This window comes from Procambarus clarkii, chromosome 1 (genome assembly GCF_040958095.1).
Source record: "Procambarus clarkii isolate CNS0578487 chromosome 1, FALCON_Pclarkii_2.0, whole genome shotgun sequence".
NCBI lineage: Eukaryota > Metazoa > Arthropoda > Malacostraca > Decapoda > Cambaridae > Procambarus > Procambarus clarkii.
The window spans coordinates 52088518-52105510 of NC_091150.1; the positions used below are offsets into that span (position 1 = coordinate 52088518).

General features: G+C 42.0%; 1 protein-coding gene across 2 annotated transcripts in view; it reads left to right on the forward strand.

Moving 5' to 3' along the window:
* Positions 1–571: 571 nt before the first annotated feature.
* The window catches only part of LOC123745987 (zwei Ig domain protein zig-8), a 341861-nt gene continuing 325439 nt past the window's right edge, over positions 572–16993 (forward strand). For both annotated transcript variants that reach the window (XM_069310423.1, XM_069310457.1), the window contains exon 1: positions 572–1173. In XM_069310423.1, the coding sequence (XP_069166524.1) occupies positions 1169–1173 (5 nt within the window). In that variant the 5' untranslated portion in view covers positions 572–1168. The remainder of the gene's footprint in view (positions 1174–16993) is intronic.

Consider the following 16993-nt stretch of genomic DNA (forward strand, 5'->3'; position numbering starts at 1 on the left):
TCAACCCGTCGCTCAGATAAAAAAAAAAAAAAACTAGCATATGTGCGATAGAAGAATTCGTTTAGGGAAGACTTGAGCAAGAATTACCAGAGTAAATGTCCTCACAGAATTTGTCTGAATTGGTCGACCGAAAAAATAGAGGAGACCCCAGAGGTAGAGTGTGAGAGTGTGTATCAATACTGGAGGTTGTGTTCCAGGACTCTTTCATCCACTCTACACAGCTATAGTCTTCATTATCTAATTAAAATTAAATGGGGGTTGACCATTGGGTGTTAGTGCTAGGAAAGAACGTATGAGGCTTATCAACATTATGGTACCATAGGTAGGAGAAAGGCGCATTAATCAGGACAGATCAGAGTGGGTGTGAACGCACCTGTGGTGCAGCCACACATAGCACCTTCGTGACGACAAGTTAGCGACCCCCAAGCAACACACAAAAAGAGAAAAGAACGCCATAACAAAAATGCAATCCAAGCGAGTCCGGACAGTTCATGTTTGTATACCCTGGTGGGCTTACTATGGAGAAGTGGGGAGGAGGTTAGTGCGCCTGCGAGCCTGCCTGGCCCGGCTGGCTCCGCCGCAGTTGGCAGTCCGCCGCCTGCGTCCGCTCCGCCCGCTGGCTCCGCTCCACCTGGGCTCCAACATATCTCCATCCACTGTCTTGCTGTGCTCGACGTGATCTCTCGCCTCCACCACCTCGCTCTCTCGTCCTCCTGGTGACACAGCTCGTCACGTGCCCGTCGAGTGAAATTTTTCATAGACTGTACTTATGAATTTGTACAGATACGTAGTATCAAAACAGTTTTCGTTGTAACTGAAAAAAATACAATATGTGTAATCATGCCTATATTATACGCGCGATGCATATATGAATGAAGTGAAATAAGTATTTCTGTCGTTCATCTGAAGGACTGCTCGGTCCTTGGATTTCATTCTCACATTACTAAGTGTGTGTGTACGTGTGTGTGTGTTCAATATTTATATATATATAAATTGGAAGTGAGAGAGACCCCAAGCCTCGATTGATAACGATGCCTAGCCAGGCAATGCACCAGGTGGCAGGATAGCTGGTGGAAGAGAACTGCGGCTCTGACGAGTGGATCACTTGAGTATTGAGCTCATCCACCCAACACTCCTCTCGTCACACACTCAAGTAGAAGCGTGAACGATGCGGTGAGTACACCCACAGGTATTTTCCTCCGGGGTTAAAACCCTGGGAAATATGTTATCGATATAGTATTCATTTTTTATTCACAAGTTAGAGGTTGGGAAGATGAAAATATCAACACAAATTCTCTACAGTAAGCAACATAAACACAGAGTTTCAATCCCGTTCATCAACCAAATTTTGACATTACAGGCAATAACTAATTCAGTCCATGAGTGCAGGCTAGAAAATACATAAATATCTTATCGACCGTTGCCTCAAAACGACGCCAAGATCGACGACACTCAAATCGGTCAAAATGAAAAGGTACTTCGATCATGACATTCTGATGCAATGACGTGTAAATATTTTTGCATATTTACTTTTTTAAGCGAGTCAGCTGGAGGCGGACGCGAGCTTGGGCAGTCCCATGATAAGAATGATATATTCTGAACTAAATTATGCTCCACGGGATGGTTAGTAGGCCGCTGGGTGAACTTAATAACCCGTCCGCGGTTGTTGCCCATAACCAACACCACCATCACAACACACGTAGTATATATATATATATATATATATATATATATATATATATATATATATATATATATATATATATATATATATATATAAAGTTCTTAAATAGTAGAACTTAATTATAAGTTCAATAGGATTCTTAAGATCATATCATTTCATTATCATATGTATGGTAATGAACTAGGTTCGTTTTAACTCAAAGTAAACAAAACAAAACAAGATCTTATATAATGTAATGGATAGGTTTATATTTTCATAAAAAAACCAATTAGACAAATATAACCAGAAAAACTTGGCTTATTACGCAAATCGGGCCTTACATAGTATACCAATATATACTATATATATATATATATATATATATATATATATATATATATATATATATATATATATATATATATATATATATATATATATATTCTGATAGCAGTCTCTCTTGTAAACATATGTTGTTGAACATGACCGAAAGGGTAAGATTAGTAATTTTAAGACAAATTTTCTCAATATTTCTTACATTCTTCTTCACTGTCGAGCGTAATTGGAAAATTAACTCTCCAAAATTCATTCTTTATTTCTGGTCTAACGCCTGAACGCGTTTCGTAATGCTTATTACATTTTCAAAGACTTAGTTTACACATAAAATTCATTCATACTTATACTCGTTTTGGGTGAGGTGATATGGCACAAAAGTTTTGGGTGAGGTGACAAAGATATGTCAGAAAACTAATCAATGGGTATAACTTGGATATGAGAACATAAGAATGGAAGTAACTGCAGAAGGCCTATTGGCCCATACTTCCTTTTGCTTCTTCTGTGTTGTTTCGGGGTCTTGAAATGGGTAGAATATAGTTGTGCATTAATTGGCTGTTGATTGCTGGTATTGACTTTTTGATGTGTAGTGCCTCGCTGATGTCGAGTCTCCTGATATCGCTGTATTTATCGATGGTTTCTGTGATGCTTGTTAAGATTTCTCTGATGATGGTCCGGTTGTGAGACGAGATTATATGTTCCTTGATGGAGCCCTGTTGTATGTGCATAGTTAATCGCCTAGAAAGAGACGTTGTTGTCTGGCCTATATACAGAGTTCTTTGGGGGCTTACAGTCCACAAGCGGGCATGTAATGGCATAGACGACGTTAGTTTCCTTCACGGCGTTCTGTTTGGTGTCTAGGGAGTCTTTCATGAGCAGATTAACGAAATCGGCCAAGCTACTCATGAAAAAATCCCCAGACACCAAACGGAACGCCTTGAAGGAAATCAACGTCGTCTATGCCTTTACATGCCCGCTTGGGCATGTAAAGGCATAGATCCAAAGAACGTATGTCCCAAAGAACTCAGTATATAGGCAAGACAAATACGTCTCCTTCCAGCCGATTAACTATGCACAAACAACATGGCTCCATCAAGGAACATATAATCTCTTCTCACAACCATAACATCACCAGAGAAATCTTAACAAGCAACACAGAAATCATCGATAAATACAGTGATAGCAGGCGGCTCGACATCTGCGAGGCACTACACATAAAAAAGTCAACACCAGCAATCAACAGCTAATTAATGCACAACTATATTCTACCCACTTCAACACTCCGTACCAATTCAGAAGCAGCAGGAGGAAGTATGGTTCAATAGGCCTTCTGCAGTTACTTCCATTCTTATGTTCTCATATCCAAGTTATACCCATTGATTCGTGTTCTGTCATATCTTAATCACCTCACCTAAACCTTTTGTGTCATATCCCCTCACCCAAAACGAGTATAAGTATGAATGTATTTTATGTGTAAACTAAGTCTTAGAAAATGTAATAAGCATTACGAAACGCGTTCAGGCGTCAGACCAGAAATAAAGAACGAATTTTGGAGATATTCAAATAACAACATATATATATATATATATATATATATATATATATATATATATATATATATATATATATATATATATGCACCTTGCATATATATATACATATATATATACATATATATATATATATATATATATATATATATATATATATATATATATATATATATATATATATATATATATATATATATATATATATATATATATATTGTACCAAATAGCCAGGCCATATTACTTGGTATACTATGCAAGGCCCGATTTGCCTAATAAGCCAAGTTTTCCTGAAGTTATATATATTTTACTAATTTGTTTTTTTATGAAAATATAAACCTATCCATTACATTATATAAGATTTTATTTAATTTTCTTTACTCTGAGTTAAAACAAACGTAGTTTATAATCATACTTATGATGATGGAATGAACTTAAGAAACTGATGGTGAGAGAGAAGATGACCTTAAAACTGCCGATCTCTCACCATCATTTGCGTGTCTAGTGCTGAGGTAGCTACAGATCTCGAGAATTTAGTGGTAAGATAGCTAATGATCTCAAGAACATGGCGGCGACCGAGCGTCTATACTAATGAATCGTGTCATGAGAAAGATGAAGATAGATGAGGAATTCAAATGAGATACAATTTAAACCTCAGGTAACAATATAGCAGGAGAGCCGAAGAAGGGGACTATTGTATAATACTCCAATAACTGTATTTACAATATATTAATACATTATTCTTTCAGTAGAGACCGACTATAGACTGACGATAATGCGTTAATAAAAATTACGTGTTAAATTCCTCGCTTAGACCTTGCATATACATTGCTTTTAACATTGATTTAATTAACAATAATACAATGATCAAGGGTATAGTTAAGCGGACACTGTAGGGCATCTCACGACAGATATTTAACTCTATAACCGAGAGACAGTTCATGATGTTAGTGGGGAGAAATATCCTAGCTTACGATGTTAGTGGGGAGAAATATCCTAGCTTACAATGTTAGTGGGGGAGAAATATCCTAGCTTACAATGTTAGTGGGGGAGAAATATCCTAGCTTACGATGTTAGTGGGGAGAAATATCCTAGCTTACGATGTTAGTGGGAAGGAATATCCTTGTTCACGATGTTAGTGGGGGAGAAATAGCCTAGCTCATGACGTTATTGGGGAGGAATATTTTAACTCACGATTTTACACACTATATGATGTTAGCGAGAGAAGGGGAGGGGGGACATGATAACACGAGACGGAGTGTGAGGGATGCTGGTGTGGGAGGAATATCCTGCTACAGGCGAGTGTGTGACGATAGTTTAAGGGGGAAGTATCCTGACACATTATGGGGACGTTAGCTGTGTCGTGTCTCGCCATATAACCGCTCCGAGGTCTCCTGGTTCGTGAGAATCGTAACTTCTCGCGCTGAAGAAAACAGAGAGAGAAGGAACGCTGATATATTAGCGAAATTAGCATATATAACGAAGTCCTCAGAGTGTGCTTAACAAACTAGATATAATTTTTTTTGTTGAGGGGTAAGCTGTGGTAATATGAACAGGTCGTAAAGATGTTGACAACTTCAGTATCGACCTCAGGTGTAAAGATTGGACCCGTTTTGAAGATTAATGTGTGGAACGTGTTGGTTCCTCGTTTAGCACGGTGGGGTTTAGGAAGGATTTCTGGCGTTCTGATTAAGAAGAGCATACAGAGCGGGCGGGCTAAACACACACACACACACACACACACACACACACACACACACACACACACACATGTTTAAGGTGAAGGAATAACTAAAATTCACAGTTTTCTTGAAGTCATAATAACTTGGCCCTTTCTCCTGATAGTCCTCTTCCCTTTCCCATTCTACCAGAGACTACTTGTGTTTATTGTTTCATTTATTTACTATGTAATGAGATACTGTCGACCCGCACGTATACTGAGAGTGTCGTGGCTTATAGTCCCCGAGACTTTGTAATGCCATGAACAACATTCGTTTTTTACGGCATTCTAATAGTGTCTTGGGCGACCGTGAACTTCCTCGTGACCAACTCACTCTCATACGAGATGAAATGATTGTGAAATACTATTGTTAGTTGTTCCTTTACATTCCCATATCAGTGCATCAGCTTCAACGTTCTCAATATATTGACAGGACGAAAAACATCTCTTTTTCATTACTCCTGCAAATGTAAAAGCAATTAGGCTCAACTTAAAATCTCAAAATTTCTACCCATATCGATATCACCACCAGAGGATCCTGGTCAGCAACAGTGATAGGAACGACAGCTACAGAGGGAGATAATTATCAGGGTAAACCACCAAGCCATTTCGACTATATAGCACTTGTAAGGGGTCAGGATAAGGATTTGGGAAGGAGACAATTTTTTATAAATCAAAACAGAAGCACGTCATATAAAACACTCCAGTCCAAGTGTAAACAGTCAGCCTACACCTGAGTGCCTCCAACCAAACACACACATGCTGGGATTTGTCACCACTATAGGCCCTGCCGACCCAGGGGGGAATTAGTCTCACAACATCGTAACAAAGTGGCATGTAATCCCACCCACCCGCATGGAAAATTTATTTCCTAGTTTTCCAGATGTTGATCAATTCCCTCTCCTCTGAGAGAGAGAATTGTATTGCGTATTACTGCGAAAGGTTTCATGCCTTATAAAAGATTAGAAGTTACCTATGAGAGTTAATTGGATTATCAATGAAATATTCAGTACATTACTAATAGGGTATTCATTATTTCAATCGTGAAATTAATGAGTAAATTATCCACTTACATAAGATGATATTTAAACATAAGAAAAATTTTAGTTAATGATATTTAAACATAAGAACTGGAGACATTTTTATTTACAGTTACAAAAATATTCGATAAGAAAATATAAATTTTCCGAAAACTACAAAAGATGAAATATATAATTAATAACAGGAGTTTCTAAAGGAAACATTATTGTGTGTGTGTGTGGGTGTACTAACCAAGTTGTGCTTGCGGGGGTTGGGGGCAAGGAAGGGGGGGGTGGAGATCTGGCATTTTTTGTTTGTATTCGCCTAGTTGTATTCGCCTAGTAACATTCACCTAGTTGTGATTGTGGGTGGGTTGAGCTCTGCTCTTTCTGCCCGTCTCTCAACTGGCAATCAATCGACTGTTACTAACTACTAACTTGTCATATTTCCCCCCCACCACACACACATACACACACACACACACACACACACACACACACACACACACACACACACACACACACACACACACACACACACACACACACACACACACACACCCAGGAAGCAACCCGTAACAGCTGTCTAACTCCATGTAAATAGGTTTACTATTAGGTAACAATGGCATCAGGGTGAAAGAAACTCCACTGTTTCCGCCGGCGCCGGGAAATCGAACCCAGGACCACAGGATTAAGTATCCAGCTTGCTGTCCACTTAGCCACCAGTTGTGTTAGTGTGTGTGTGTGTGTACCTACCTAGTTGTGCTTACCTAGTTGTGCTTGCGGGGGTTGAGCTCTGGCTCTTTGGTCCCGCCTCTCAACGGTCACTCAACTAATGTGCAGGTTCCTGAGCCTACTGGGCTCTAGCATATCTACACTTAAAGCTGTGTATGGAGTCAGCCTCCACCACATCACTTCCTAATGCATTCCATTTGACTTCTATTTTAACACTAAAAAAATTCTTTCTAACGTCTCTATGGCTCATTTGGGCACTCAATTTCCACCTGTGCCCCCTAGTGCGTGTGCCCCTTGTGTTAAAAAGTCTGTCTTTATTTACCATATCAATTCCTCTGAGATTCTTGTATGTGGTGATCATGTCCCCTCTAACTCTTTGTCTCAGTGACGTGAGCTTTAATTCCCGTTTTCTACCTCGTAGCTCATACCCCTCACTTCGGGTACTAGTCTGGTGGCAAACCTTTGAACCTTTTTCAGTTTAGTGTAATTCTTGACTAGATATGGACTCCATGCTGGAGCCACATACTCCAGGATTGGTCTGACATATGTGGTATATAATGTTCTCAAAGATTCCTTACACAAGTTTCTAAAGATCGTTCTAATGTTAGCCATCCTGCATATGCCGCTGATGTTATCCTCTTGATATGAGCTTCAGGGGACAGATCTGGCGTGATGTCAACCCCCAGGTCTTTCTCTCTCTCTGACTCTTGAAGTATTTCATCTCCCAATTGATACCTTGTATCTGGTCTCCTGCTCCCTACCCCTATCTTCATTACATTACATTTGCTTGGGTTAAACTCTAACAATCATTTGTTCGACCATTTCTGTAGCTTGTCCAGGTCTTCTTAAAGCCTCAAGCTGTCCTCTGTCTTAATCCTTCTCACAATTTTGGCGTCGTCAGCAAATATTGAGAGGAATGAGTCTATACCCTCTAGGAGATTATTTACGTATATTAGAAACAGGATAGGTCCGAGTAAAGAGCCCTGTGGGACTCCACTGGTGACTTCACCCCAATCTGAGTTCTCACCCCTCACTGTAGCTCTCTGCTTCCTATTGCTTAGGTACTCCCTTAACCACAGGAGCGCCAAACCAGTTACTCCTGCCTGTTTCTCCAGCTTATGCATCAGTCTTGTAGAGGGTACTGTGTCAAAGGCATTCCGACAGTCCAAAAAAATGCAGTCCGCCCATCCTTGTCTTTCTTGCTTAATCTTTGTCACCTGATCGTAGAATTCTATTAAGCCCGTAAGGCAAGATTTACCCTCCCTGAACCCATGTTGATGGGTTGTCACGAAGTCCCTTCATCCCTGTGTGTGTGTGTGTGTGTGTGTGTGTGTGTGTGTGTGTGTGTGTGTGTGTGTGTGTGTGTGTGTGTGTGTGTGTGTGTGTGTGTACTCACCTATTTGTGCTTGCGGGGGTTGAGGTTTGGCTCTTTTGTCTCGCTTCTTTGTGTGTGTGTGTGAGTGTGTCTGCGGGCGTCACACTCACGGGCTGCTGTCCTTCACTATCAGGGCGAGTTTGTATGTACTCGCCTATTTATGCCAGCAGAAATAAGCGTTGACTCTTGGATCCCACTTTGCTAGCCTCCGGTTGTTTAAAGCAATGACTCCTGCCTTTCTTCTCTATCGTACCTAGTTTTAAAGCTATGAATAGTGTTTGCTTCCACAATGTGCTCCATTAGTGCATTCCAATTCCCCACTACTCTCACGCTAAAAGAAAACTTCCTAACATCTCTGTGACTCATCTGAGTTTCCAGCTTCCACGCATGTCCCCTCGTTCTGTTGGTATTCCGTGTGAACATTTCGTCTATTTCCACATTGTCACTCCCCCAAATTGTGTGTGAGTGTGTGAGTGCGTGTGTACGTGCGTGAGAGTGTATACTCACCTAAATGTGCTTGCGGGGGCTGAGCTTCGTCTCTTTGGTCACGCCTCTCACCCGTCAATCGACTGGTGTGTTGATTCCTGAGCCTATTGGGCTCTTTCATATCTATATTAGAAACGCTGTATGGAGTCTCAATCCACCACATCCCTGTCTAGTGCATTCAATTTGTTAACTACTTTGACACAGAAAAAGGGGCTCATATGTCTCTGTGGCTCATATGAGTACTCCTTTTCCACCTGTGTGCCCTTGTTGTCTACCTCCCGTGGTAAATAAATTGATAAGGTCTTTATCAACCTAATCTATTTCACTAAGAATTTTGAATGTGTTGGTTATGTCTTCTCTAACTCTTCTGTCTTCCCTAACTCTTCTGTCTTCCAGTGACATGACGTTAAGTATCCATGGTGTTTCCTAGTAGTTCATGCCCCTCATCTCGGGTACTAGTCTGTTGGCATACATTTGAACCTTCTCCAACTTCGTCTTGTGCTTGACTAGATACGGACTCCACGGTGGGGTTGCATACTCCAGGATTGATGTGACATGTGTGGTATAGAAGGTTCTAAATGATTCTTTACACAAGTTTCTCAATGCATTACTTATGGTGGCCAACCTAGCATATGCCACTGACGATATCCTCTTGATATGAGCTTGAAGAGATAGGTCCGGAGGGATATCAATCGTCAGATCTTTCTCTCTCCCTGATTCTTGTAGATTTTTAACTCCCAATTGGTACCTAATGCCTAGCCTCCTGCTCCCTATTGATATCTTCAATGCATTACACTTGCTTAAGTTAAACTCTAATAGCCCTTTTTTTTACCATTCTTTCAGTCCTCCCAGGTTATCTTATAGTCTCTTGATGTCCTCCTCTATCAATCCTTCTCATGAGTTGAGCATCTTCAGCAAACATTGAGAGGAATGAGTCAATATCCTCTGGATGATCATTTACGAGTATCAGAAACTGCGTGGACTAGAGTACAGCTCGAACCTGTGGTATTCCACTGATGACATCACGCCATTCTGATGGCGTGATGTCATATGTGATGTTATGTTGTTAACATGTCCCCCACTATCTCTTTTTCTCAAATGTCGTATAATCCAGTTCCCTCAGTGTTTCCGCATAGCTCGATCCCATCGGGTCAGAAACGAGTCTCGTTGCTCTTTTAACCTTTCTTAGTCTCTTCTTGCCTCCTTGCAGGTAAAGATTCCATACTGGGGAGGCATTTTCGAATATGAGTTAAACCTTTGCTCAATATAGGGCCTGGATAATTCCTTTCTTCAAGCTTCTGAAGAATGAACATTCCTTGGCCAGTATGTCATATGCAGCTGGTATTATTCAACTAATGTCGTCTTCTGGCATCAGATTTGGGATTATAGCAGGTGTTCGAATGACGAATGGAGAAACACGTGTTCGAGTAATGAAAACAGTTATTCAACCAATGTGGTTCACGACCCTCATAGGAGACCGTAGTTGACACCTAGTAAAGATTTTATTATTGACGGAAGACGACATTAAGGCAGGGAATGGGGCGTGGGACACAACACATGGGGAGAAGAGACAACACAATTATGTATATATATAGTAATAGGTACGGCAAATAATATCACAATATACAATATAAGGAGGGGGGAGGGGGAAGAAATAATGCTCTCTGGGGAGATTATCTCTGACGTTATAATTATATGTCCATATACAAGAGCGGATAGAGGTAACTTATGAGAGATATTCCCAGAAGAAAACGGACATTCACCTAGTAGAAAACGGGCAATCAAGCCAAAGAAAAGGGTCACTATATTGTTTTAACCCCTGACACGGAGAACATGACGACATCCACCCGAAAATAGCTAATGGCACCCAACAGCCATAGCCACAAGAGTGCAGAGCTAGAAGATTACACAACTTAAGAGAGCCACAGCCGCCAGAATAGAGGGCTGGAGTGAACCTAAGACACCACGGGAGTGTGGATCAGGGGTGGGAAAAGATGCTCGTCTGAGAACACGTATGGGAACTCGTCTTGGAACTCGTCTGGGAACTCCTCTGGGAACTCGTCTGGGAACTCCTCTGGGAACTCGTCTGGGAACTCCTCTGGGAACTCGTCTGGGAACAACTCTAATAAATAAACGGCTAACCACCATAAGTGGCACTCCAGGGAAGACCTAAAGTTCCAGTTGGACAGCAGAGAGATGTCACTGGCATGTTGACCAGACCACACACTAGAAGTTGAAGAAGACGACGACGTTTCGGTCCGTCCTGGACCATTCTCAAGTCGATTGGCATCCTTCCTTAGTAAGACGGTCCTGGTGGCTCAGTAGGCGGAGCTGCGGGCTGTTGTTTATCAACCCGTCCTCACACTAACTAGGCTGTTTAAAGCAGTGGCCGTCCTCTCCAGAGGCATTCATCAATTTTAATATACTGTATATTAAAAATTGGTTTGTTCTCATATATAAACTAATATTATAATAAAGAAAATATGTTCAGTTAGGCATAGGTAAGGTTAGGTGTTTTGGTTTTGTTGGCCATTATTTGTATTTGAAATATGTGGTTGAAGCATTTATTGAATTGTGGCCCGAACAGAGGGCGTGAGTGAAGCACTTGATCCGGAAGTGTTCGGAGGTCATCAGTTGTGAGTTGTGTGTAAACCGCTTTTCATTTATAAACAGGGGCGTTTGGCGGCTGGATTAACGACCTTGGGTCTTTGTATGCTAGGACGGGCTAGTTTTTGTGGTATGCGGTTCAAGGCCCCGATTGTCCAGGTGAATGAAATATTTTTATTCACTATATGCTTGTGTGTGTGTGTGTGTGTGTGTGTGTGTGTGTGTGTGTGTGTGTGTGTGTGTGTGTGTGTGTGTGTGTGTGTGTGTGTGTGTGTGTGTGTGTGTGTTTGTGTGTGTGTGTGTGTGTGTGTGTGTGTGTGTGTGTGTGTGTGTGTGTGTGTGTGTGTGTGTGTGTGTGTGTGTGTGTGTGTGTGTGTGTGTGTGGTGTGTGTGTGTGTGTGTGTGTGTGTGTGTGTGTGTGTGTGTGTGTGTGTGTGTGTGTGTGTGTGTGTGTGTACTCACCTAGTTGTACTCACCTAGTTGTGTCTGCAGGATCGAGCATTGACTCTTGGATCCCGCCTTTCGAGCATCGGTTGTTTACAGCAATGACTCCTGTCCCATTTCCCAATCATACCTGGTTTTAAAATTATGAATAGTATTTACTTCCACAACCTGTTCCTGAAGTGCATTCCATTTCCCACTACTCTCACGTTAAAAGAAAACTTCCTAACATCTCTGTGACTCATCTGAGTTTCCAGCTTCCATCCATGTCCTCTCGTTCTGTTACTATTCCGTGTGAACATTTCGTCTATGTCCACTCTGTCAATCCCTCTGAGTATTTTATACCTTTCCTATCATGTTCCCTCTCCCTTCTTCTTTCTAGTGTTCTAAGGCACAGTTCCCTCAGGCGCTCCTCATACCCCATCCCTCGTAGCTCTGGGACGAGTCTCGTTGCAAACCTCTGAACCTTTTCCAGTTTCATTATATGCTTCTTCCGATGGGGACTCCATAATGAGGCGGCATACTCTAAGACTGGCCTCACGTAGGCAGTGTAAAGCGCCCTAAATGCCTCCTTACTTAGGTTTCTGAATGATGTTCTAACTTTTGCCAGTGTAGAGTACGCTGCTGTCGTTATCCTATTTATATGTGCCTCAGGAGATAGGTCTCCAGGAGATGTGCCTCCAGGTCTCTTTCGCGCGTCGTCACAGGTAGGCAGTTCCCCTTCATTGTGTACTGTCCCTTTGGTCTCCTATCTCCTAGTCCCACTTCCATAACTTTACATTTGCTCGTGTTGAAATCCAGTAGCCATTTCTCTGACTATCTCTGCAACCTGTTCAGGTCCTTTTGGAGGATCCTGCAATCCTCATCTGTCACAACTCTTCTTATCAACTTTGCGTCATCCGCAAACATCGACATGTAGGACTCTACGCCTGTAAGCATGTCGTTAACATATACAAGAAATAGAATTGGTCCCAGCACCGATCCTTGTGGTACTCCACTTGTTACTGTTCGCCAGTCCGACTTCTCGTCCTTTACCGTAACTCTTTGGCTCCTTCCTGTTAGGTAGTTCCTTATCCATGCTAGGATCTTTCCCCCCCTCCCTTGCCTGCCTCTCGAGTTTGAACAGCAGTCTCATGTGCGGTACTTTATCAAAGGCTATGTGTGTGTGTGTGTGTGTGTGTGTGTGTGTGTGTGTGTGTGTGTGTGTGTGTGTGTGTGTGTGTGTGTGTGTGTGTGTGTGTGTGTGTGTGTGTGTGTGTGTGTGTGTGTGTACATACCAATCAGTGACTACGGGGAAGTGATGTCTGGTTCTTGATGCACCGGCTGAGAGCCATGTTGAACCTGTTGCGTTGAAAGCCGTCCTGAAGGTTATGGGTGGAGGTGGCTTCCACAACTTCTCTCCGGGCATGCCACTTGTTGACCACCAGTACAGGAACGAGAATTTTCTTACATTTCTTCGACTCGTTTGTGTTTCCAGTTTCCACTTGTGTCTTCTTGTCCTACTTTCAGTTTAAAGAGGCTGTACTTGTCCATCTTATCTATTCCTCTCAGTGTCTTGTACGTTATCATATTTCCTCTACTTTTGTTCTCCATTATTGTGATTGTCCTCCAAGACCCTTCAATCTATTCTCGTATCTTAATCCTCGGAACTCTGGAACTAATTTAGTTGCAAAACCTCTGAACTATTTCAATTTTAGTATTAGTTTTAGTATTAGTTAGAATCCATACCAATTCACAAGGTATGGATTCCAAGCAGGTGCTGCATATTCCAGTATTGGTTTACCAGAAGCTGTGTAGAGTGCTTTGATAGCGTTCTGATTTAGGTTTCAAAGCTACGTTCTAATATTTGCCAGCGTCCCATATACTGCCAATGTCACCCTGTCTGTGTGTGCCTCTGGTGTTGGAATGGAATTATATCCACTCAAAAATCTTTCCTCTCTCAGATTACATAAATTTCTTTCCATTAATGGTGTAGATACCTTCTGGTCTTCTTTCTCCTTCCCCTTTCTTCATTACCTTACATATATTGGGATTGAACTCCAGCAATCATTTGTTTGTGCACTCCTGGAATTTGTTTTGATCTTCCTGTAACACTCTGCAGTCCTCCTCTGTTTTTACATTTCTCCTTATCATGGCATTGTGTGCAAACTTTGAAATGTACGAGCTCACTCCCTCTGGTAGATCATTAAAATAAATTAGGAACAGTAATTGTCCCAGGTCCGATCCTTGGGGGACCCCACTTGTTACATGCCTCCAGTAGAAGACCTCGCTTCTGACTAAGTTTCACAAGGTTTCACACTCTTTGTCTTCTGTCCATCAGGTATTCTCTTTCTCAGTTCAGTTTCTTCCCAATTATCCCAAATTGCTTCTCTACCTTGTTCACTACCTTTTCACGAGGAACAGTATCAAATGCCTTTTGGCTGTCTAGGAAAATGCAATCTGCCCAGCCTTTTTTTTCCTGTCATATTCTATTAACCTTGTCACTAAACTCGATCAAGTTTTCCAGGCATCACTTTCCTCTTTCTAAATCCATGGTGTCGTTCTGTTACAGTCATTTTCCTCTCTAGATGCTCCATTCTTCTCGACCTGATTACCTTCTCCAACATTTTACAAGGAATACTTGTCAGTGCCACTGGTCTGTATTGTAGACAGGTATCCCTGTAATTGACAGGGATCCTGTCAATTCCATTTCTTGAATATTGGGATTACGTTCGCCTTTTTCCAGAATTCTGGAAGAATTCGTGTTTCGATTGTTTTATTAAAAAAATTTGAGTGTGTACTTTCCTATTTGCTACTGCAGGAACTAGCGCTAGCTCTTGGACCCAGGTTTTTAGCCGTAAGTATGTATGTGTATATGTATACTCACCTAGTTGTGCTTGCGGGGGGTTGAACTTGGGCACTTTGGTCCCGCGTGTGTATGTGTATTTACCTATTTATACTCGCCTATTTGTGACTGAAAGATTGAGCTCTAACTCTTGGACCCCGCTTTTCTAGCCGTTGGTTGGCTAATGTAATGACTCCTGACCTATTTATCTATCATACCTGTATTTTAAGTTATGAATGGAGTTTGCCTCTGCAACCTGCTCCTTTAGGTCCTTCCATTTACTCACTACCCTTACGCTAAATGAAAACTTTCTATTATCCCTATGACACATCTGAGTCTCAAGCTTCCATCCGTGCCCCTTGTTCGGTTGATATTCATTATAAACAATTACTCTGTGTCCACCCTGTCAATCCCTTTAAGTAATTTATACGTTCGTATCATGTCCCCGCTCTCCCTCCTCCTTTCTAACGTCGTCAGGTTTAGTGCCTTCAGTCTCTCTTCGTACCTCATCGCATTGTGTGTGTGTGTGTGTGTGTGTGTGTGTGTGTGTGTACTCACCTAGTTGTACTCACCTAGTTGTGTCTGCAGGATCGAGCATTGACTCTTGGATCCCGCCTTTCGAGCATCGGTTGTTTACAGCAATGACTCCTGTCCTATTTCCCTATCATACCTGGTTTTAAAATTATGAATAGTATTTGCTTCCACAACCTGTTCCTGAAGTGCATTCCATTTCCCCACTACTCTCACGCTAAAAGAAAACTTCCTAACATCTCTGTGACTCATCTGAGTTTCAAGCTTCCATCCATGTCCTCTCGTTCTGTTACTATTCCGTGTGAACATTTCGTCTATGTCCACTCTGTCAATTCCTCTGAGTATCTTATACGTTCCTATCATGTCCCCCCTCTCCCTTCTTCTTTCTAGTGTCGTAAGGCACAATTCCCTCAGGCGCTCTTCATACCCCATCCCTCGTAGCTCTGGGACGAGTCTCGTTGCAAACCTCTGAACCTTTTCCAGTTTCATTATATGCTTCTTCAGATGGGGACTCCATGATGAGGCGGCATACTCTAAGACTGGCCTTACGTAGGCAGTGTAAAGCGCCCTAAATGCCTCCTTACTTAGGTTTCTGAATGATGTTCTAACTTTTGCCAGTGTAGAGTACGCTGCTGTCGTTATCCTATTAATATGTGCCTCAGGAGATAGATTAGGTGTTACGTCCACCCCCAGGTCTCTTTCACGCGTCGTTACAGGTAGGCTGTTCCCCTTCATTGTGTACTGTCCCTTTGGTCTCCTATCTCCTAGTCCCATTTCCATAACTTTACATTTGCTCGTGTTGAATTCTAGTAGCCATTTCTCTGATCATCTCTGCAATCTGTTCAGGTCCTCTTGGAGGATCCTGCAATCCTCATCTGTCACAACTCTTCTCATCAACTTTGCATCATCCGCAAACATCGACATGTAGGACTCTACGCCTGTAAACATGTCGTTAACATATACAAGAAATAGAATTGGTCCCAGCACCGATCCTTGTGGTACTCCACTTGTTACTGTTCGCCAGTCCGACTTCTCGCCCCTTACCGTAACTCTTTGGCTCCTTCCTGTTAGGTAGTTCCTTATCCATTCTAGGACCTTTCCCCCCACCCCCGCCTGCCTCTCGAGCTTGAACAGCAGTCTCATGTGCGGTACTGTATCAAAGGCTTTTTGGCAGTCCAGAAATATGCAGTCTGCCCAACCATCTCTGTCCTGTCTTATCCTCGTTATTTTATCATAGAATTCCAGAAGGTTTGTTAGGCACGATTTCCCTGTCCAGAACCCATGTTGATGTTTGTTCACAAACCTAATGTTCTCCAGGTGTGCAACCAGTCGCAGCCTAATTATTTTTTCCAGTATTTTACAGGGGATGCTTGTCAGTGATACAGGTCTGTAGTTAAGTGCCTCCTCCCTATCTCCTTTCTTGAAGATCGGCACGACATTTGCCTTCTTCCAGCAACTGGGCAATTCTCCTGACATAAGTGACTCATTAAAGATCATTGCCAGAGGCACGCTGAGGGCCTGTGCTGCTTCTTTTAGTATCCACGGTGATACTTTGTCTGGTCCAACTGCTTTAGTTGCATCTAGAGTTGTCAACTGTTTCATTACCTCCTCTGCTGTCACCTCTATATCTGATAGTCTTTCATCTAGGGTAACCCCTTCCAACAATGGGAGCTGCTCAGGCTCGGTAGTGAACACTCCATGGAAACTGG